Genomic DNA, 24,909 nt, shown 5'->3' on the forward strand with positions numbered 1-24,909 from the left:
TTGTTGTGTCAATGTTGTATTGACTTATTGCATTAGATGGTCTATGTGGGCTTCATGCTTAGGAGCTAACATCACCCTTAGAGAAATAACGGGATCATACCACACAGCGTGCACACAGTCAGGCACTACACCCACACAATCACACACACACACACACACACACACACACACACACACAAAGCTTCATCCTGAGCAATACTGTTGTGCCGCCAGTCTTTTGTGTTCCTCGTAGTCGAAGTGAACGGTCTTCCTGTTCCGTGGTAGATGATGCATTAGCTGCAAATGCTGCAGATGGTGACGTGCTGAAAAAAGCTTTTATAACAAATTCAATTGCAACATTTATTTTTTCATTTCTTCCTTCCTTTGTTTTTGGATTTATTTCCTTAGTGTGTCATCTTTCTAACTTCATGATCCTGCCGACTCTTCCTGTCCTTTCACTACTTTGGTGGGTCCTCCTAAAGTTGAATGATTGTGCCCAATGAATGCTACCTAGCAACAAGTGACAATATGTATGTATATATGACACAGAGAGGAAAAGGGAATCTTAAAGCTATCGTCTCATTGTGAATAACACAAGTATAAGAATTCAGTCCAGATTTTTTTCCTCCACTCATCATCTGTCAACTTGTTTATTGCTCAGTGATACAGGGTGTACAAAATGAAAGAAGAATGTCAAGGAAATGACAAAAGAAAGCAACATCAGCAGGTACATGTCCGTCTATATTATTAACATACGTCCCACACACATTCTCTCACACACACACACACACACGCACACACACGCACACAGTGAGGACCCTTTGGTTTTGTTGCATTTGAAGACCTTTTGCGAGCCATGACAATGACAGCATATATATGTGTGTATATATATATATATATATATATATATATATATATAGAGAGAGAGAGAGAGAGATCTTGAAATAAAAAAATAGACAGAAAATAACACAATAAAATATAATTAAACTGTATTTATTTAATTTTAATTGTTTACATGTGAATATGATTATTTTGTTCTGAAGGTTGCTGCAAGCAAACATATTGCAACTGCAAATGCATCTGTATATAAAGGAGCATGTTGCTTGTGTGTGGGCAAATCATTAAAAGTAATACAATTTAAGCACTGAAGCAAAATTTGAATGACATTAAATTAAGGCGCTTAAAGGCTTATACAAATGAGGTAAATGTAATGGAATCTGCGACCAGTCCAGGGTGTACCCCAACCCTGTGTGAAGTTTTCAAAACTGCAGTTATTAACACTCATTGGACACTTCATTACGTCTTATTCATCTGCACGCTGCCTCTAATGGAAAATGTCTGCCTTCGCAAAAACAATAACCCGAAGGTAGCAATATTGTTTATCATTGGGGTTTCCGTTCATAATGTGAAGTGGTCATGCAGGCTTTGATGGCCACTTTGAAGTCACGTTGCCTTCATATAGCAGCTTGATGTGTGTGACGATGAGGTTGTGTTCCTGTCAGGCCAGATGAGCTCTCTTGCGTGCAAATGAAGAGATAACGACTCACGTTTTAACACGGAAATGTTCTTGTGGTGCAACTGTTGAAGACATTATGGCTGGTCCACGCACAAAAAAAAACAAACATCCATGAGCTCCTTTCCCCACATTACACTGCACGTGTGTGTGTGTGTGTGTGTGTGTGTGTGTGTGTGTGTGTGTGTGTGTGTGTGTGTGTCAGAATGAAGATGGAGGGTAGGTGGTGATGCATGACAAGAGAGAGAGCAAGAAAAACAAGCAGCTCTAATGTTGACGCTCTGACTTTAACTGCGCCCTTGAGGTTCGCCGTGCACGTGGTTGTCAATTTGTGTGTGCACAAGCGCGCGACAGATTGAGGCTGGAAGACTGTGTGTATTTATATGTGTGTGTGTGTGTGTGTGTGTGTGTGTGGATGAAGATGATGAACCTCAGTAGGCTTGACACATTTGGACTAAAGATTACAGTGGCTAATTGAAAAAGAGCAAGTGTTCTGATGACTCTTCTGCGTCCTTTCTATCCCCCATACAGGGTTTTATATTGAATACAGAGCGGTGACTCAAATGCGAGAAACTAATGTGTACCAATAACTTGTCTCATAACCCTTATACACTGCAACATCTAACACGTCTAAGCAAGGTGCTTTGTAAGACATGCAAGTATCCTCAGTGTTTTACCATCACTAGACACATGCTCAATGACTTATGGAAATTGTTCTATAAAAGTTGGCTTGCCAAAATGCTTCAAGCAAAATACAAATATTTTCTTGTTCTTTTGGCAGATTATTTTCCATATCTGAAAAAGTACTTGGTCGCATATAGAAAGTGAAAATGTATTGTTAGTTAAAAATAAGCATTTTAAAAAAACATTTCAGTTATTTCTTCTTGTGGTTAGCATGTTCGCCACTGAGTCGGGAGATCTGGAAGATCTGGGTTTGAATGACTGTTGTACATCTTTGTGTGGAGTTTTGTCTGGCTACTCCGGAATATTCCAAAAACATGCTAGGTTAATTGGTGACTCCAAATTGAGTGTGAATGGTTGTTTGTCTATATGTGCACTGTGATTGGCTGGCCACCAGTCCAGGGTGTACCCCGCCTCTCGCCCGGAGCCAGCATACCACCATGACCCTAATGAGGATAACCAGCATAGAAGATGGATTGAATCTTGTTTGGATTTCCGTTTGTTCAACCAAAAAAACATCCTGCATTCAGTGAGCATTTTAAGGTTTAACAAGTGTTAGATTGAACCTTTGATTGTGTTATCATTCCATACAGATTAGGCCTTCATTAACATTTCTGCTTTCATTGATAATTTAGAGTACGGGAAGAAATTGACAACAAATATTCCTAGAAATCCATAATAGCCCAAATTTAGTACGTTTTTCCTTAGCCCGTTTCCAAGTTTCATTGTTTAAGTACTTTTTGTGAAGTCTTGCTTGCAACCCAACTTTTTGGCAGAGGTAGGAACAGCAGGACCGTTGAATGGTTTGGATGATGAACTCATGGATCAGTCGTCCAGGCTACTCAGGGAGATGCCGTTTGACCGCTCTGCCCCACTTTAACACACACACACACACACACACACACACTCACAGAGGAACAACATGAGGTCAGCCAAACGCGCCTCGCAGTCACTTAGATTCACGTTTAAGCCACGCAACGGACTCGATCGCCCTGACATGGTCTCCGTGCGTTAGCCTGATTCACTTCTTCCACAAGGACAGGTTGGAGCATCCAGTGGAACTTAATAACCGTGTGTCAGCTGCACACACGCAATGACATTAAAGGTAGCTTACCACAGATTGTTTTTGTACCACAAATATATTTTATATTCATGTTGTTTAGCGTGGGAGGTTGGGCGGGGGTATCCGCATTGTATTTTGTTTACATATTTGTGTGCGTTTATTCAACTTCCACAACTTTTCGAATCATTAATTTCCTTCCTTTTTACAATCTCATTCCACCATTCTGTTGTTTTAGTCACTTGTAGTTTAAGTAGAAAAGAGCATGAAGCTTTTTTGGAAGGGATAAATGCTGTAGTAAAATGAAAAAAATGCAGTACAATAATAGATAAAATAAAATAAATGTGTACAGGGAGAGGCGTGATTGTGAGGGACCAACTCCATAGTCTGGTGTCTACCAGTCTACATGTGTTTTGTGGAGTTGGAGAAGGCATTAGAGCATGTTCCTCAAGGAACATGGGGTACCGGACCGCCTAATTCAGGTGGTTCGTTCCCTGTATGACCAGTGTGTTTGGTTTGCATTGCCGGCAATAAGTCGGTTGAATTTCCTGTGAGTGTTGGCTGCCTTTTGTCACCAATTCTGTTCATTACTTTTAAGGACAGAATTTCTAGACACAGCCAGAACATTGAGGGCATCCGGTTTAGTGGCTGCAGGATTGGGTCTCTGCTTTTTGCAGATGATGTGGTCCCGCTGGCTTCTTTGAGCCGTGATGTCAAACTCTCACTGGATCGGTTCGGAGCCGAGTGTGAGACAGCCTGGATGAGAATCAGTACCTCCAAATCCGAATCCATGGTTCTCGCCTATGCCATCAGTTGGGGTTGAAAAATGGAAGTACCTTGGAAACGCTCGGTATCAGAGGAGCGGGCTTCCTTATATGGGCGTGGCTGTAAGCGAGATACGCTGTCTGCCCTCTCCCAAGCTCTGCTTCGCCCACCCTTCCCCAAGCTCCCCTTCTCTGTTTACAAGAGTAAAAGTTATTGGATTTGGTGATTCCCAGCTCAACTGCATTTTACATGGGACAGTTTTTGTGAGCATGAACGTGAAATATCCGCCAAACTATAGTGAAGCTAGAAGCAGTGTGCTCTTCCCGGAAAGATGTATTAATGTCTGACATGCTGTGCGTCCACGAAGGTGTAGAACCACGGTGCTCACCAATGTCTTGTAGTCCCGCAAAAAACGTGTGATAATCACATTTCCACTACCGATGATTTGCCAAGATTGTCTGCTGTTAGTATACATGTGGCTTCTGCGCTCTATGGCTCTAACGGTGCCTCTGACAAAGTGACAAAGTTAGGATGTACTTTAGGAGTGTGACCAATCACAGCGGAGTGGGCTTACCTGGAGGTGGGCCGTGGGTGGAATAAATTAAAACAGACCGCTTTGGCAGGAAGCACAAATTCAAGGAAATACAGTTGGAATAGGTGCAGATTCTGGAAGCTCTAGAACGTTTTCTATGCAGGTTATTGTGTGTAGCTGTTCTTTGAGAGTACACAACGCAAAAACAGTTACAAAATGGACATTAAAAATGTTATTAATATGAAACGGGGGCAAAATAAATCAACAGTGCAGAAGGAGCATGTTGACTCTTTTAATGTATATCAAAAAATAAAATAATTTGCATAAATCTCAAATTAAATGATTCTAAAGGGGGCTTCAAAATAACAGGTAGAAGAAATTGCAGTATTGAAAGTGTTTGTGCTGTACTTATTTGTCGTAAATCTTACTAAATTCTCAGGAGACGTGGTTATTAAGTTATTGCTGTCAATACTGTCATGGGTCATTTCCTATTCTCGAGTTGAAGGCATACAGTTAGTCTTCCTTAAAGTCGTCCGTCACTCACCACGCACACGCACACGCACACGCACACGCACACGCACACGCACACGCACACTCACACTCACACGCACACGCACACTCAGTCCAATGTGTTGAGGAGCGTAGCTGCAGTATCTAAATGTGTAGCATTTGCAGAGTCTTTGGTCTCGGGTCATTGGTCCATTCAAACCTGCATGCCAGGCTTGCTCATGTCCCCGTTGCCCTTGTTCCCTCCTCCTCCTCCTCCTCCTCCTGCCCCCCTGTCATCCTCGTCGTCGCTGTCCAGCTCCTCGCTCTTGCGCTTGCTATAGCGCTCGTAAAGCACCATCAGCACGCCCATCACCCAGGCGGACACGGTGCCCGCCGAGAAGATGACGAAGCCGATGGCGATGAAGAAGAGGTAGTCCCAGTAGCCCAGGCCTTGGTGGCAGTCCACCCGCAGCTGCATGCCCACCTCGGCCAGCCGCCGGCCGGACAGCTCGGGGGGGCTGTGGCAAACGGTCTGGCCCTCGTCTGGAAGAACGATAGAAAAGATTAACATCAACAAAGAGGAGGGAAAGCTTTGGATACACCACTTAACGACTTCAAAGCAAAAAAAAGACAAAAAGACAAAAAGTAGGCTTCGCTACACATCTTATCGTGGACCTATTATGGTCATTTTCAGCCCTTTGTATTGACATGTGTACTCCTATAAAGCAGCTACACATGAGAACCGTCCAGCAGTATTTCCTTGGATTCCCAAAATGGTCTGTTCTAATGTATTCCGCTCAGGGCCCGCCTCCAGGCACGCCCACTCTGCTGTGATTGGTCCACCTAGCTTGTACGGCTAACAGTTTGTCCGGCTCACATGTTAGAAAAAAACTCTCTGAAAAGTGGAAAAAGCATAATATATCTCTTTTAAAATATAACCTTGAGCTTCACCAACTAACACTCAGTTAGCTACAGACGTGGGAACTGTAAGTTTGATCTCTAAACATGTGACTGCTGTGTTAGCATTTTAGCCCACCTACCTAACTAAGCTAGTGTTGCTTCCGTCTGTGTCCTCTTGTCCCACTACTTCATGTTACGTTGCTGTATGTGTTATATATCTACTATGTACTATGTAGTAAGTGCAGATTTACAGTGTATATGTAAAAAGTGGATAAATTACATAATGGGGTTTCTTGGACAAACGCTCTGTGGGACAGACACAGCTCATTAGCATTAAAGCTACATACAGACAAAATGCTGTGTTCCCATTATGGCTTGCTAAAAGCTCTTTTAAACTGTCTCGGGCTACATATTGCAGTACAATATTGTGGCACCTTAACAATATTTAGTCTCATACATGTTGTATGACACGTCACATTGGCGGTCAGAGGTCATGCATGTTTCGCTGTGTGCTCTGCTTGCCCTTTTCATTCTGCCTCAATGACATAGCATCATTAGCATATTGCGCATATATTCATTAGTGTGACTGCAGCTCGTTATTAAGAGACTGTGTCGCCTGCTGTGCTTCTCCAGTCTATCTGACAGAGGCATCAGCCGCCCCCCACCCCCCCATCCTTTTTATCAGGTCATCTAACTTCATCTCTCATTACCAGCACTGCTAATTGTCGTCCTCATCATCGCACCCCCCCCCCCCCCCCCCCATGCTCAATTGACTCTCGGAAAAGACTTTTTAACGCTGTCAACAACGAGGAGAGACGTGAGAGGACACAGGAGACGGGAAAGAGAGAAGGCAATTACATGCAGATAGGAAGTGGAGCACCCACCACCCACCAGTTGGTGGCGTTTTTCCCTACAGTACTTTATAGTTTTTTTTCTATTTCATACAGAGTCATGAGGCATTGTTTTAAAAAAGACACTAACAGGTATGGTGTAGTAGGTAGCCTATATACTGTAAGTGGTCGGTGTCTCACCATTTATATAAAGTTTTATTTTGAAAAACACATCTATAGAGAAGGGCGGCACGGTGGTCGAGTGGTTAGCGCGCACAGCTAGGAGACCAGGGTTCAATTCCACCCTCGGCCAACTCTGTGTGGAGTTTGCATGTTCTCCCCGTGCATGCGTGGGTTTTCTCCGGGTACTCCGGTTTCCTCCCACATTCCAAAAACATGCTAGGTTAATTAGCCACTCCAAATTGTCCATAGGTATGAATGTGAGTGTGAATGGTTGTTTGTCTATATGTGCGCTGTGATTGGCTGGCGACCAGTCCAGGGTGTACCCGCCTCTCGCCCAAAGACAGCTGGGATAGGTTCCAGCACCCCCCGCGACCCTCGTGAGGAAAAAGCGGTAGAAAATGAATGGATGAATGAATCTATAGAGAGTGAAGTAGAGTAGAGAGTTGGCCACGTTCCCTTTCACTGACGGCTGATGACTGCTACCACTCTCCATTAAAGTGCACTCAGGGACCCGTAAGGCCAAAGGTCCTGAACATGGAGATGAAAGATGGAGAAAAGATGGTAGAAATGATGATCTACACATACGTATATTCCTCGCCAGGAGTTGATTTCCCATCCAACGTAAGAACTATTTGTCGTTATGATAATGCTCACCACCAGTTCTCCTTACAGAACTTGCCCAAACTGTCACCTTACATTTCCCTCCTTATTGTCTCAGCTCACTTCCTCTTCCTGTCTCCTCAGTCCTTCCTGTGTGAAAGCCGTCAGGTCACCTCCATCGTTCTTTGTCACTGTCTGCCACATTTTGGGGCCGATCTGCTTGCTACCACCCTACTGAGCTGACCTCCAGCTAACGCCGGGATCTGGGCTCTTGCTGATGTCAGGCAGCTGCTAATTGGAGAGAGGATAACAAGTAGGTTGTATACTGTATACAACAAGTTACTTTGTAACTTTAATTGTGATTTGGCCAACATGACAAAGTTATGAATTTGGTTGCATTTAGATCGTATTATCGACGGGCCGATTGTGATCCTTGATATCGTTGTCAACAAGCACTGTAGCCTCTTCTGGTCCTCCATTTCGCTTGATGTAGACTCCTACTTCGGTACGTGACAACATTTTTTTTACTATATTAGGAAAGCAGGAAGTGAACAAATGTAACAGTTACTGATTGTAAAAGTACCAGATGGAGGGGTAGGATTCAATAAGCTTTGCTTCTTCCTACTCCTTTTGGACATGTGGAACTGGGAACTGATTATGGGATGCACTCAATTGGAATCTGATGCATGTTCAAATGAAATAAAACCATTACCTTTACTATTATAACACGAAAGTTGGGGTTTTACACCACCAATTGAGTGGCGACATTTTAAAGCCCACGCAGAGGTGGATAAAGCTGCTCATGATACTTCTAATCCAGCTACTGGAGTTCATGAACAACTACAACAGGAGGTTGTCTCCAGCCACAGCTGTTAATGCCAATGTTTTTTAACCCGATTATTTGCTTTTGTAGACCAGACACCCGGTGACTATACCCGATTAATTGAATAGCGACTTTAACTGAAGCATTTGTACATTCCTTTAACAAATTATGAAAAATTGAATATGTTATGGAAAGAAAAATGGCACCTTTATCGATGAGGACATTATGAAGTAGGGCTGTCAAAATGAATGGGTTCATTCCAGATGAATTAATTTGCGTGATTAATTCGAGAGACAGTTTAATGCAATTAACACACGGACGGCACACACTGACTGACACAAATCATCTTCTGTGTGTCTTTTTTGTATTCATTATGATTAATTTGAATTAATCCCTTTGATTAAACTCAAACCTTAGTTTTAATGTCTCAAACATTGTGTCACATTTGTCTCTGTAGTAAGTAACTACATTTGATGCAGTAGTTGTGTGTGTGTGTGTGTGTGTGTGTGTGTGTGTGTGTGTGTGTGTGTGTGTGACCTACTGAGTTGCAGAGGTGGGGATATCAGGTGTGTGTGTGTGTGTGTGTGTGTGTGTGTGTGTGTGTGTGTGTGTGCACAACCAAATGCTACACTGGCCAAAAGAGTGAAACAGGGAAATAGAGGGCAGAGTATGAAGATGACAAAGCTGGCCGGAGAGACATGAGAGAGCATGAAGGAAATAGAGTGAAAAAGAGCTGAAGGGAGAATAAATGTTCAATCGCCTGAGCGGCAATGAAAAAAATGGAGCGGGATAAAGAGCGAAAGAAGAGAGAGAGAGAGAGAGAGAGATGTTGCTTGCTGACCTTCACTGGCTCCCCACTTATCCTCTGCCAGAGGAAGAAGAGATCATATGGAGAAATGACGGCAAGGAGGATGGATGGATGGCGGCGTTGTGACTAATGCCGTATTTGAAAAAGAGAGCAGCGCGAAGGCGTGAATGCAGAAAAGGTCAACTATTCTTAGGCTTGGCCGAGTGCCGTGTGATGCGTTTATACCACTAAACGCTCCACATTGGAAGCCTCCAGCTTCTGATAGTCTTGCAGATAAATAATCATTTCATTAGAGTTGAAAAGTTTCTCCGGAATCTTCCGAACTGTACTTAACACTGTGCCCTCTGCTGGTGTGCTTCACACAAACACAGAATTATGTCTGAGTGCTTTTAGAGAGGAGGGGCCCACAGCCGCACTCGCCGCTCACTAGAGGAGCGGTATGTGCTGTCATGTCAGAGTCACCAAAAGATTTGTCACAAGTCGCTTTTCTGAGTAACCAGAGGGGTCTGATTACTCTCTAAATATAGTTGACAACACCCATCCCTTTCCTTGTTCTCTGACAGACCAGGTATGCTTTAATACGGTTAGGAGCCAAATCGATTTGTGGCGGTCCAAAATTAACATTTAACAAATGATCCATCCATCCATCCATCCATCCATCCATCCATCCATCCATCTATGGTCGCGGGAATCTTGGAGCCTATCCCAGCTGTCTTTGGGCGAGAGGCGGGGTACACCCTGGACTGGTTGCCAGCCAATCACAGGGCACATATAGACAAACAACCATTCACACTCACATTCATACCTATGGACAATTTGGAGTCACCAAACATGCATGCTTTTGGAATGTGGGAGGAAACCGGAGTACGCGGAGAAAACCCACGCATGCACGGGGAGAACATGCAAACTCCAGACAGAGATGCCCGATCGGGGAATCGAACCCAGGTTTCCTGGCTGTGTGGGTGTCCAACATTTTTTTCCTTTGGCGGACCACATCCCTAATAATGAAAGGACACATTTTCATTCATTCATTTTCTGCCGCTTTTCCTCACGAGGGTCGCGGGGGTGCTGGAGCCTATCCCAACTGTCTTTGGGCGAGAGGCGGGGTACACCCTGGACTGGTGGCCAGCCAATCACAGGGCACATATAGACAAACAACCATTCACACTCACATTCATACCTATGGACAATTTGGAGTCACCAATTAACCTAGCATGTTTTTGGAATGTGGGAGGAAACCGGAGTACCCGGAGAAAACCCACACACGGGGAGAACATGCAAACTCCACACAGAGATGCCCGATCGGGGAATCGAACACAGGTTTCCTGGCTGTGTGGGTGTCCAACATTTTTCCTTTGGGCGGACCACATCCCTAATAATGAAAGGACACATTTTATGTATATATATTTTGACTTGACTATTGAATATTCTAACTTCATTTCCAACTGTTTTTGTTTGTTTCAGTCGTGACTTGAAGAGGCATTCAAAGGCAAGCGGTTCTCAAGGTAAGGTATAATTACTGTACGTGGGCATGGGTCGGTACACAAGATGTCAGTCGAGTAAGGCAAATGTATCCAAATATGGCAAAAAAACAGGCAAAAGTCAAAAACCAGGCAGCGCAAAAACTAGAAATGTTAGGATGCGACATACGAGTTTAGCAGAAATTTGCAGCTAAGTAGATAGTATTCATAGGGAGCAGGTAATCGGAGGAGATGAGCAGGGAATCAGGCAGGGGAAGGGCTTGGCATAATGAGGGCTTGGCAACAGGTGTGACAGGTGGCAGGCATGACAGTTTCCATTCATCCATTTTCTATGTCTTATCCTCACCCCGGTCATGGGAGGTATGCTAGAGCCTACACCAAAACCTTGTTAACCTTGTTTACTCTTTAATGTTTTGTTTTTATTCTTGTAAAATTAATGGAAAATTTAATTGGACATTTAACATTAAATTAAACATTTAGTTGTATTTTTACAACGTGTCGAGGGCTAATTATAAACAGCCATGAACTGTAAATGGGCCGCACTTATTGTTCATATTACCAATAACTGCCCTATAAAGAGTAAATATTTCAAGAGGAAATTAATTAGAATAACAGAATTACAATGAATATAATATAGTAAAGCGACACGGTGGATGAGTGGTTAGCGCGCAGACCTCACAGCTAGGAGACCAGGGTTCAACTCCACCCTCGGCCATCTCTGTGTGGAGTTCCCATGTTCTCCCCGTGCATGCGTGGGTTTTCCCATGTAACCAAAGACAGCTGGGATAGGCTCCAGCACCCCCGCGACCCTCGTGAGGAAAAAGCGGTAGGAAATGAATGAATGAATAATATAGTAAAAAATATATATATTTTATTTTGTATTTTGAAGATCGGATCAAATTGGCGTCCGCCATGAGATTGGGCTGATCCGGTTGCCATGTAACGCTTCTAATCATAGGCCACACTCCAACATGGTAGGTGCCGCTTGATTCCCGCCACCGAGAAGAATAACATACCGCCATACACACATGTCCGCGGAGTACCTTGGTAAAGTTAGTTTAACATTGGATATTTGGCTCGGTGGCTACAGCGGTAGTTATCCCTCACTGTGAGTGGACTGCTGTGTCATGGTGCAGGGCGATAACCGCTGTTGTTTAGACTAAAGACCTTCAGTAAATTACTGTTGCATTGAAGAGAGTTTGATTAAAAAAAAAAAAGTCATATATTCTAATCTATAACCATCTCAAATGACTAGTCCTACCCCAAAAGTATTTTCCATGGCCATATTTTCCAATTTGATCTCTTATTGGATGGGCTTTTATTGGCTTGGGCACCTGACTCACAGAGGTTTGATACAAAAGCCAACAATATTGTCAGAAATACTGAAGACCTATTTTCATAACCATATTCAATTCCACAAGTTCATGTTTGTAATAAAAGCTTATTGTTACCAGATCGGTGCCGGATCATAATAGATCGGCAAGACAAAAAAAATGGATCTGATTGGAAGCCAAAAAATGTGAACCGGGACGTGCCTAGTAATTAATGCAGTTAATCGATTACAAAATTAATCATGCTAATCACATGAATAATCTGTGATTAATCATGATTAATCAATCTGGCCTTGGACTTAATTATGTAGACTTTATCTATGGAAGTACTACAATTGGCTTGAATTTAGTGTCGAAATAAAAGTATGGTTGCTAACTGCAGTCCATTGGTCTCCTGTCAGTGCTTCCACCTTCTCCCCCCATCTCCATCTATACGCTGATTAGCATACGCAGTGACATAATTAAAGTGTTTATAAATAGCTCTCTGGCCTGCAGGTTAATGCTGTGGTAGTTTGGACATGTGTAATATACAAACATGATGTATCATTTTCATGTACAGTATATGTTTAATCAATGATTAGAAGCAATGACTACATCACCCCGACTGGGGCACACGCGTACCCTGTGGAGGAGCGCCACGGCACCACACCGTGCGCACGAGCTGGGTGATTGGAGGGACAGGTGTCCACCATGCCGTGTCACCACCGTGCGTATAAATACTCTGATAAAGTGTGCTAAATATGCAATTGGAATATGGATACAAAGAAAATGACTTTTACAAGGTTATCAAAGAGCGTCCATATCAATAGCTATCATCGTGCTGAAAAGTTATTTCGCTCCATTTTAATTTTGACTTTATCCGCGTTATCGACCTTTTTTCTTTTTTTCCACCAAGTATGCCTCACCTTCCCATTTAGTCCCAAAAGATGAAATAAAAGTGTGGCAATTTTAATACTCGGACCTTAAAAGAGTGAGCGATAAGAGCGGTGACAAGCGGCGGAAATGTCAAGGACATCCCGGCAAAGATGTCGTGGCTGACTGATGGGATGTGGGAGTTTTTTAAAAAAAACATACATAAGAGTGACAAAGAAACAAAGTGACTCATCCCAGTAGTCACTAATAACTACCAGCTCTGGATAAAATACTGTATCCTGAAACATCGTTTGCTTTAGCTCCATCCAGGCATTTAGGTCAGACTCGTTTTCAATGCGGGCCACATCACACTTGTGTTGGGTTAAACTGCTTCCAGTCCTGACCACCATACATGGATTTCTGTGAAGAAGGATTCAATGTTAATAAATGAAATATTTTTGTGATTTGAAAACCTACTTTGTACGACCCAATATAGTAGACTTAATAATAGATAATAAGCCATCTTTGACATAAATAAGCATTGGCATCTCATCATTGTAACATTGCTGACAGCTAGAGTGTAGTACTACTGTACTACACTCTACTGTTTGTGGTTTCACAATGCACTTCAATCGCTTTATCAACAAGCAGAGAACACATGCGTGAACATTCACACAGGAGCTGCTGTCAGCCGCTTTCTACACTGCTAACCTGCTGCTAGCACTCAGCTAACACTCTACTGTAGCTCATAATGCCTTATATTTGTGTTTTCGTTTAGCCATTTTTCTACTTGAAAATGCTTTATCAGGCCATTAACACGTACAGTTTGCTAAATATGCATACTTGAATGGATGAATGTACCTACAAATTTTTGGTCTAAATTGAAACAAATTTTGCCATGGCGGGCTTTCACAGGACACAGCAAACTATGCGTCCTTGAGTTTGACCACTGTGCATTAGGGGCAGTGAGGAGCTATGCCCCACTCGTCAAGACAACAGACTTATTTTTCTTTGATGGCACTCTGATGGCACTTCCTGTCCTCTACACGTCTGTCCGCCCAACACTAAAGTGCCCTCGGGAACACATTAACTGTGACACACACAAGCAGGAATGCTATTTACATCGGAAATAACTTATTTACTCTTATTTTGTCTACTATATTGAGTTATATGATTGTAAAGCCATTTACAATACATTGATGAGAAAATAGCCATCACAGGAAGTACACTGTTCAGAAAAAACTGCCAATGTGTTTTCTTATTACTGTCTAGTATGTCTTAATTTGTCTTATTATAGCTACTAAATTGAGTAATACAAATGTAAAGCTGACTATGGGGTCTCCTTTCATGTCTAGGGTGCTCTAATAATATTAGAAATCATATCATAAATAGGTTTTCTGTATCTTACTTAAATTTACTTAACACAGTCAGGTCTTGAGTCAATAAATGACGGACAGCTGTAGATGTTGAACAATCTCAGGTCCAAATTCAATGATCAGATGGACCCAAATTCACCCTGTCACACAACAAGACCTTGTAGAAGGTCTTCTCAGAAGGGAATATAAACTTTTTCAGCACAAACAAATCTGTCCCATGACTTTTGCCCGTACAATGTGTTTTGGCTAGGGTGCACAAGTAGGCCAGTTGAATTCGATATGCGTTTCTCCACAGCAGCTGGGATGGAGGAGTCGCTCCTGGTGATGAATAATGAATGTGTGCCTCCACCTGTATTGAATTGGCATGAATGAATTTGACTGGCACATTCAGACCATGTGTCTCATTAGTCCTCATCTTGTTTGTCCCTAACTGAAAAGTCCATTTGATGTCCACAAAAACTCCAGACCTCTTTCTTCTTTAGAGCTCTTAGCGGATGACTTTACATTACAACACGTCAGGCTGTTCAAGATAACTCTTAGGGCGAGTAGAGAGTGCAGGAGGAAAGACACTGGAGGGCAGACAAACCAATGCAGACATTTCATGGAAACTCTTCAATAGGTTGGAACATTGTAGTTAACAAATAACATGGCTGGCAGCCTATACTATATGCTATGTATCATCTGCAAAATGGAGTACCAAGCAAAGCACTACGTAGGGGTGCAGCAATACACAAAATTCACAGTTTGGTTAGGTTAATTGGCGACTGAATGTGAGTGTGAATGGTTGTTTGCCTATATGTGCCCTGTGATTGGCTGGCGACCGGTCCAAGGTGTACCCCGCCTCTTGCCTGAATACAACCGGGATAGGCTCCAGCATACCCCCGCGACCCTCGTGAGGATAAGCGTTAAAGAAAATGAATGAATGGATCAAATTTGTTGACATTTTTCTCACATGCGTCTTGATTTACTTTTAGGTGTTGCCACAAATTAGTCGTGTTCTTTGCTTTGCTGGTGCTGGAGCCCTGGCTAACTTGCACACTGCATCTAACGTAACGCCTCCACTTTTACACTTCCTTTTTGCCTGTCAAGTGAAAATATATACATTTAGTGCATTTTGTGCATGAACATAGCATTTGATGCTATAGTTGAGCATTTTAAAAGAAAAACAAGCGGCTGTATTGGGCTGAAAGTGATAACACATAGGCTAATATAAACGGTAAAAGGCTTAGCACATAGAAAATTGATGGATGGATGTATGTTCAAAGACAAAGACATCTTACAAATATCAATGCGTCATATTTACGAGCTATTGAAAAGTTCTATCTGCAGCCACTGTCTATTTGCAAACAGCTGAAAAACAAATGTTGAAGCAAACATTAAAAAGTAAAAAAAAGTTGCCCACCAACAAGCTGCTTTCTAAACAGGTAATATATCAAATGACAACTCAAAAGGACTTTGTATGAAGACATGATCTTGTGAATGTGAACACTTTAAAATGAGTTATAATAGTCTTGGATAATGAATGTATTTAAAGTGTATTTAAAATACGTTCTCTAAAGCTTGTGTGAAAACTACACCCTTCTCCTTAACAGCGTGGCACAAAAGTATAGTGTTATTTTCTTTTACAAAGTCACATATTTAAGCATATATAAGCTAGTCGGCGAATTGCGTCAGATTTTAAGCCCTCGCTAAAGTTTATGGTCACTAAAATGAGTGAAGGAGCTGGACCAAGTAAAAAGGCAAAAACATATCACTTCCATACGGAATGGGAGGTGGACTTTTTTTTCACAATGTCTTTTTCGAAGTGCGTTTGCCTCATATGCCATTCTACCATCGCAGTACCAAAGAAGGGTAATTACAAAAAATGTTAATAGTTAATTATGTGTGTTTTGCAATATTGGCTCATTTGGTTATGTAAGGTACATCAACATACATTGTACGTACAAATAATCCTCAATACATTTGAAAATAAATAGATGTTTTGCATTTTTGTAGTGGGTAGATCATTTTGACTCGGTCATTTTAAAAGTATGCTGAAAAAGTGTGAGCACCCCTGCTGTGAGGGAACGACTGAATCGCGGTGCAGCAAAAAAAATCATAGCGTATATACGTATCATATATATGGCAAAGCCAGCCAACATTTTGAGCATGCCAGCCACGGTGATGTGCTGGAGCAGAGGAGGAGGAATCACACAGCGTGTGTTAAATAACCTACCATGGGGCCAAAGAAAGTTGTGCGTGATAAAGAAAAATGACAAACACTGTTGGATTTCATCCCGCCAGGATGCACGGAAAGTCCACCTGAACAGTTCTGTGTGGAATTATCCATTCCTCTATTTTCTATGCCGCTTATCCTCACTAGGTTCGCCAGTATGCTGGAGCCTATCCTAGCTGTTTTCGGGCGAGAGGCGGCGTACACCCTGGACTGGTCGCCAGCCAATCACAAGGCACATATAGACAAACAACCATTCACACTCACATTCATTCCTATGGACAATTTGGAGTCGCCAATTTTTTCGCCATGTTTTAGGAATGAGGGAGGAAACCGGAGTACCCGGAGAAAACCCACGCACGTATGCGGAGAACATACAAATACATACAATACATACAAAAATGCCAAGCAGCGATTCGAACCCAGGATTTTTTCCCGAAATGTAGTTTTTACTCATATTTTGGGGTATTTGGAATGGATTAATTGCATTACCATGTGACACCAATAACATGTAGCTAAAGCATCATAGCTAGTGACTAGCCTGACAATGTAGCTAAAGCATCATAGCTAGTGACTAGCCTGACAATGTAGCTAAAGCATCATAGCTAGTGACTAGCCTGACAATGTAGCTAAAGCATCATAGCTAGTGACTAGCCTGACAATGTAGCTAAAGCATCATAGCTAGTGACTAGCCTGACAATGTAGCTAAAGCATCATAGCTAGTGACTAGCCTGACAATGTAGCTAAAGCATCATAGCTAGTGACTAGCCTGACAATGTAGCTAAAGCATCATAGCAAGTGACTAGCCTGACAATGTAGCTAAAGCATCATAGCTAGTGACTAGCCTGACAATGTAGCTAAAGCATCATAGCTAGTGACTAGCCTGACAATGTAGCTAAAGCATCATAGCTAGTGACTAGCCTGACAATGTAGCTAAAGCATCATAGCTAGTGACTAGCCTGACAATGTAGCTAAAGCATCATAGCTAGTGACTAGCCTGACAATGTAGCTAAAGCATCATAGCTAGTGACTAGCCTGACAATGTAGCTAAAGCATCATAGCTAGTGACTAGCCTGACAATGTAGCTAAAGCATCATAGCTAGTGACTAGCCTGACAATGTAGCTAAAGCATCATAGCTAGTGACTAGCCTGACAATGTAGCTAAAGCATCATAGCTAGTGACTAGCCTGACAATGTAGCTAAAGCATCATAGCAAGTGACTAGCCTGACAATGTAGCTAAAGCATCATAGCTAGTGACTAGCCTGACAATGTAGCTAAAGCATCATAGCTAGTGACTAGCCTGACAATGTAGCTAAAGCATCATAGCTAGTGACTAGCCTGACAATGTAGCTAAAGCATCATAGCTAGTGACTAGCCTGACAATGTAGCTAAAGCATCATAGCTAGTGACTAGCCTGACAATGTAGCTAAAGCATCATAGCTAGTGACTAGCCTGACAATGTAGCTAAAGCATCATAGCTAGTGACTAGCCTGACAATGTAGCTAAAGCATCATAGCTAGTGACTAGCCTGACAATGTAGCTAAAGCATCATAGCTAGTGACTAGCCTGACAATGTAGCTAAAGCATCATAGCTAGTGACTAGCCTGACAATGTAGCTAAAGCATCATAGCTAGTGACTAGCCTGACAATGTAGCTAAAGCATCATAGCAAGTGACTAGCCTGACAATGTAGCTAAAGCATCATAGCTAGTGACTAGCCTGACAATGTAGCTAAAGCATCATAGCTAGTGACTAGCCTGACAATGTAGCTAAAGCATCATAGCTAGTGACTAGCCTGACAATGTAGCTAAAGCATCATAGCTAGTGACTAGCCTGACAATGTAGCTAAAGCATCATAGCTAGTGACTAGCCTGACAATGTAGCTAAAGCATCATAGCTAGTGACTAGCCTGACAATGTAGCTAAAGCATCATAGCTAGTGACTAGCCTGACAATGTAGCTAAAGCATCATAGCTAGTGACTAGCCTGACAATGTAGCTAAAGCATCATAGCTAGTGACTAGCCTGACAATGTTGATGCCTGCCACAACTGAAAACTAGCAGCTTGGTTCAACGCTACTCGGATCTACTTGCCTTGGTTGGACTGCGGTTTTCTACTTTGAAATGAGAACCCATGCTGCATTTAAAGTATCAGTTGGAATGAGACGCGCTAACAATCGATAGCAGTCAGGTTTTCTTGTACTGATTTTGTTTCAGAGGAGACACTGGGCAGAAAGAAAACAGAGCGCTGCAGCCAAGTGGAGACTGTGGAGTAATAATACGGTAGAATCCAGAGCGATGGCATGGCAGCAGGACATTTGATGATGATGATGATGACGATAATAATACTACAATAATGACAAATCGCATGTCGCACTTGCAATCCCAACTGAACAGGTACTAGAAATAGTACCTGCTTATAGAGTAGAGTGTTGTTAGATAAGAGTATACAATATCACATGAAACTACTACAAGAATCCAAATAGAAATATACACAAATGGAGGAAAACCATGTCAGCAAACTGCTGTAAGTCCTTGATTATTAAGATTAAGATATGCCTTTATTCGTCCCTCAGTGGGGAAATGTGTAATTATCACACATTACATTAAGCAATGGCTAGATTCAGCTTAGATTATTTCATCAACTTCTTATGGCAATGCCAGTCAGTGTAAATGGTCTCCATAGTGCCCTTTTTTTGCCGCTTAGATCCCTGTATGGATTGGAAAGGGTGCATAAGTGGCAGCTAAAAATACAACGTAAAAGCAGGATCTTGAACACATCACAAACAATCACAACTCCTCAGTAAAGTGGATTTTTCTCCTGAGAATCGACCCCCATTTGTCGAGATATCAGCCCCTCCACCCACCACCAGCACCCACCCCTTCTTCCTGAGTGAGTGAGTTAGCGTAGCTGGTGCTTACAAAGACACGCTTGCCTGCACCTGATTCATATTCGCCCTGAGAGATAACGATAGCTGCAATCTCTGTACATTAGACTCACTGCCTTCCAGTTAAGAGTGGCTGCGTATTTTTCAATGGAGGACTGGGGGGGGGGGGGTATTGAGCATTCAGGACTACTTCATGCTCCCTTGACCGCTTTCACTCTGTTGAACCTTGTCACTCCACATGCAGTGTCAGGCATACATGTAACTAAGTTCAAAGTATTTTTTAAAAACACATTTTTCAAAAAATAAAATCCCTTGTTTATCGGAGTTAATTGGTTTCAGCCCTGACTGTGTTAAGTGAATTCAATATTAATATAAAAGGGTTATTTTCATAATTAGAGTATATGAAACTTTTTATGACATTCTAAATACAGTTTTTACCATTATTGGAGCACCATAGACATGAAATAGCACCCCTATAGTCACCTTGACACTTGTATTACCCAATATAGTACATATAATAATACAAAATAAACCATCGTAGACATGAATAAGATAACATTAGCATTGACAGCTCCTGCAGCGGCTAATGTCTCATCAATGTAATGTTAGAGACCAGTGTAGAATAATACTCTATTGTCGCTGTGTGTGATTAAAATGAGATTCACAATCCATTTCAGTCGCTTTATGAACAAGCAGAGAACACATGCAATTAACATTCACACAGGAGCTGCTGTCGGCCGCTCTCTACACTGCTAACCTGCTGCTAGCACTCAGCTAACAGTACTGTCGCCATATAATGTTACTTCTCAGGCTCCGCTTGTTAAGTTACAGATACTGTATTACACTTCATATAAAGTCTCCTGATTGCTTTGGATTTGTGTTCATTTTGCCATTTTTGCGACGTTCAAACCGTGACATAGCGAGGGATGATTGTACCTAATAAATCGTGCTGTTTTGTGGTTGAATACGGCCTATTATTAGTGAAAACAGGCTTGAATTATCTCAATAATTCCTCACACATACTACTGTTGCGGGTGTAACCCCTGGCAACCTAAAACTCAACTCTGAACCCCTGATGTCACTTCCTGTCCGCCACCCCACTATATTGGTTAATATGAGTGTAAAGGTGACTATAGGTGTTATTTCATGTCTGTCTTCAAAAGTATTTGACATACTGTATAAATAAGGTGTCCTACTTTGTGCAAATTATGGTTGTTTTTTCTCATGTAAAACGTGTGTGTGTCTTTGTACGTCTCTAAGGATATGCTAACATGTCTTACAAAGATTTTTGACCACAACCCATAGGGGGCGGTACAAATGCGGACATAGCCTTGACCAATTCTGTGATTGATGTGTTAAAAACTTTTCAAGAGCTTCTTAATCCTGCCTCTATAGACCATGAAAGTGTCTCCTTTGAGCCTCAGACTACACACACTTAAGTGAAGCGGAGTGAGTGTCTTAAAATACACTCTCCTCAACGGGGGCTGATTTTGTCCAGCATGTTATTCTAATATCTGGACAGGGAGTCACAAAGAGTGGGAATGCACTCATGCAGGAAGAGGTAGAAAAGGACAAAATTCCCAGCATGATCCAGGTGATCAAGAGGGTACAAGCACTCACTTGACCTTCTCGCACATAAGCATCGACTTCCAGTATATTTACAAACACTGTCCGGTGGATTTTTACACGTGTCGTCTCTGTCAAATGGAGGTGCCATGAAGGGTAGTTTGGAGCGGCCCGGGAAGCACGGAAGCCAAATCTCCAGATTGCTCTGACTCCGAGGTCAAACCATTAGCTGCGCATTGGATGGCAGAGGGAAGCGTGTGCACGGAAAGGAGTATGGCGTGACGGACGCCCGGCATTAACATGAAAGGAGTGGTGAATGGAGCGATAAGTGGCCCACTATCTGAGATTAAACTGAAGAGCGCCCAGCACTGCAATCGCATCATCTTAATGAGCTGATGTGACAACAAGCAAGGTGAAGACCTTGGAGTGTCTTTGGTGAAGTGTAGACCCTGCTCCGACCTGACTTTGGAAGCTTGGGTACGTATTGTAGCTGGACAGTTACCTTCGACCTAGATGGAAGGTGCGGCAAGAACGCTGCTTCTTCTGTCTAAAAGATCTCACTTCCTCCATCTCTCCTCACCTTGGAATTTGAAGCCCTCTATCTGTACCCAAAGGCAGAGGTCCTCTGTGTCACAGTCACACTTCCACGGGTTCCCGCTGAGGCCCAGAGACCTCAGAGCCGGCAGACTGATCAGACCACTGATGTTGAGGACCGTCAGGTTGTTCCGGCTCACATCCAGAACCTGCAGAGCCACGTTCTCCGAGAAGGCATCCGGGTGGATCTCTCCGAGACCGGGGTTATCTGTCAGGCGCAGCATGACGAGGGATGCCAGCGGCCCGAAAGTCCGGTCCTCAATCTGTAGCAAGATGTTGAAGGACAAGTCCAGGTAGGCGAGTTTGCGCAAGTTCCCGAAGGTGGACTCTGAGATTTCGGTGAGGGAGTTGTTACTGCAATCCAGGTAAACCAGATCAGACAAGTAGTTGAGCTGCAGCGCTGGCAGATCTACAATGCGATTGTTGGAGATGATGAGCTGCCGGGTAGCCAGGGGTAGGTCGCTCGGGAACAGGACCAGATCCTGCCCGGCACACTGGACCACCAGCTGGTCGTCGCACACACACCTGTCGGGGCAGCCAGCGGTCAAAGCCGGCGAGGGGGCCACCCCCATCACGAAGATGAAGAGGAAGAGAAGTTGCAGGGAGTGGGTGCTGGGCTCGCATGAGAAACGCATGACGGGGCCGCCCGGAGCGTCATGCATTCGGGTCGAGCTGGACCGGGGCTCCCTCTCTGGTCATCTTGCATGGGCCAGAGAAGCGGCACTGTGAGGCTGCAGGCTTTGGATGTCCAGATGACGACTCCTTGCTGGAAGAGGCAGACAGGTGACCCAGGTAGGCGAGCGGTTCAGCGGTCCCAGCTGAGGTGCTGAGCCACTGGATGACTCCGTTGGTGACTCATCTTTGGGAGTTAGTTGTCCCCCGCGGAGTGCATGGTGCCAACACGACTGACCTGCACCTCCGATCCTTGCTGACCTTCTCAACGGATGAATGAGCCGTCCTGGCTTCCCCTTCCTCCTCCACGCGTCTCTCTGAGAGACGAGGCTGCAAACACGTCCTTCCCTCTGCTCTGCTCCGTGCGCTACTGACGCTGCCTCGCTCTCTGGCGCTCCACGCGTGTGCACGTGGCGAACAGAGCCATGCACGGTGGCGCCGTACGCCAAGGGATAATCGTGTCACTTGCGGCGCTGATGTCACCAGGTGTCGCCCTCGGGGGGGCAGGCGATCAGCGGACGAGAGTGCCTAAACTCCAGACAAGGGAAACACGATTCTCTCTCTGACACACTCACACATACTCTCTCTCTCTCTCTCTTTCTCTCTCTCTAATGAAACCAAACATGTTTCTTAAATCTTGGTTTGGGCTCCTATAAATACAACAGTAATAATATAATAATAATAATAATGATGTGTCTCTCTCAAACACATACACTATTTGTCTCTGGGTGCTCTAAAAAAACACAACCAATAATGTACAAATGTAGTTGCATGATTTGTGATAAAACTACATCCCAAGATTGGACAAAACATGTAAAAAAAAAAACAAGACATTTAAAAAATATGTATGTCATAAACTGTTTGACAGTTTATTGATGCAGACATCTGAAAACTGGCCATGGAAACTTCATTCACATTATATACACACACAAGTGACATCGCCAACTAGTGGCCCGGCATGCATATTACAGTCATCGGTGTAGATGAATGTTGTTTTTGTCTTATTATGCTTTTTCCACTTTTCTATTTGAGTCAATTGTTGCTAGGCGGAGTTCATGTGGCGCAATAATACTCATCTTAATGCTTCAGAAGATAAAAGGACAGGGAGAGTTGGCAATTAGTCCAAACAAAAATCACAAAAAGGCCTATCAGCTTATTCATTTTGCATTTCAATAGTTTGTAGCAAACTTGTTCTTTTGACTCAGGCGGCAACTACTGGATCTGACAGGGTGCTGCACCACTTATTGCAGAAGCATCTTGGGAGCTTGGGAACGTACCTGCACTTTTTTTGGACCTGTCTTCACAAGACTAACACAAGTATGTTACGGTTTGTATGTGTGTGTGACTGTGTGTGATTCTTTCTTTAATAACAGAACAAGATTCATTCATTCATTCATTTTCTACCGCTTTTCCTCACGAGGGTCGCGGGGGGTGCTGGAGCCTATCCCAGCTGTCTTCGGGCGAGAGGCGGGGTACACCCTGGACTGGTTGCCAGCCAATCACAGGGCACATATAGACAAACAACCATTCACACTCACATTCATACCTATGGACAATTTGGAGTGGCTAATTAACCTAGCATGTTTTTGGAATGTGGGAGGAAACCGGAGTACCCGGAGAAAACCCACGCATGCACGGGGAGAACATGCAAACTCCACACAGAACAAGATATTTAATAATAATTTGCCCTGAACGCAGCAGCCTGTAAAAAAAACACACACACACAAACGCACACAAACGCACACAAACGCACACAAACGCACACAAACGCACACAAACGCACACAAACGCACACAAACGCACACTGATTATAACAGACCTCGTCTCATATGCTCCACTGGCTAATTTCTTCTCCTTCTGTCCCCCCAGCGGTGTCTTGACTACATTATGTATTCAGATTGAATTGGGGGCGCCGCAGTTTATTAACTTTTTTTCCTCTCCATATTTACATTTTTAATTGAGGCCGTTTGTCAGAACACCGGTGGTCTCTGAAGGATACATCTTGTGTCACCCCAATTGTCTTATTGAATATATGGTGGTGTGAATAAGTCTTTGCCCCCTTCCTGAGTTCTTGGTTTTTTGCATGTCTGTTCAAACAAATGTAATTATTAGTCAATGACAACACAACGGAACACAAAATGCAGTTTTTAATGAACTGCCTTTTTAAGGTCATGCCACATCATCTCAATAGGATTCAGGTCAGGATGTGACCTGACTAGGCCAATCCAAAATCTTCATTTGTGTTTTTCAGCCATTCAGTGGTGGACTTGCTTTTGTGTTTTGGATCATTGTCCTGCTGCAGATCCCACGTTGAGGTCACCAAAAGATGGCCAAACATTCTCCTTCTGGATTTTTTGGCTAGAGTGTAGAATTCATGGTTCCATTGATCACAGCAAGCCCCAGACCATCACACTACCACCACCATATTTTACTGTTAGCGTGATGTTCTCTGAAATGCGGCGTTCAAAAGGTTTATTTTGTGTCGTCAGACCACAGAGTATTTTCCTAAAGTCTTGGGGATCATCAAGATGTGTTCTGGCTAAATGGATGTCTGAATGTTTTTTTTTTCTTGGAACTCTGCCGTGCAGGCCATTTTTGCCCAGTGTCTTTCTTATGGTGGCGTCATGAACACTGACCTTAACTGAGGCAAGTGAGGCCTGCAGTTCTTTGGATGTTGTTGTGGGGTCATCACTGAACTCTTGGGTTATTTTAGTTGGCTGGCCACTCCTGAGAAGGTTCACCACTGTTCCATGTTTTCGCTATTTTTTGATAATGA

General features: G+C 43.2%; 1 protein-coding gene and 1 long non-coding RNA gene across 2 annotated transcripts; one reads left to right on the plus strand and one right to left on the minus strand.

Moving 5' to 3' along the window:
- Window positions 1–775: 775 nt before the first annotated feature.
- On the minus strand, window positions 776–22,480 carry LOC131129562 (leucine-rich repeat-containing protein 52-like). Its single transcript, XM_058073246.1, has 2 exons — window positions 21,448–22,480; window positions 776–5,562 (listed from the first exon to the last, which is right to left on the minus strand). The coding sequence occupies exons 1-2, from the start codon at window positions 22,121–22,123 to the stop codon at window positions 5,234–5,236; spliced, it is 1,005 nt and encodes a 334-aa protein (XP_057929229.1). The 5' UTR covers window positions 22,124–22,480; the 3' UTR covers window positions 776–5,233.
- LOC131129565 (uncharacterized) lies at window positions 5,862–8,027 on the plus strand. Its single transcript, XR_009129849.1, has 4 exons — window positions 5,862–6,005; window positions 7,431–7,553; window positions 7,677–7,845; window positions 7,936–8,027. It is a non-coding gene; the product is annotated as an uncharacterized LOC131129565 (long non-coding RNA).
- Window positions 22,481–24,909: the final 2,429 nt, after the last annotated feature.

This window comes from Doryrhamphus excisus, chromosome 5, assembly GCF_030265055.1.
Source record: "Doryrhamphus excisus isolate RoL2022-K1 chromosome 5, RoL_Dexc_1.0, whole genome shotgun sequence".
Taxonomy (NCBI): Eukaryota; Metazoa; Chordata; class Actinopteri; order Syngnathiformes; family Syngnathidae; genus Doryrhamphus; species Doryrhamphus excisus.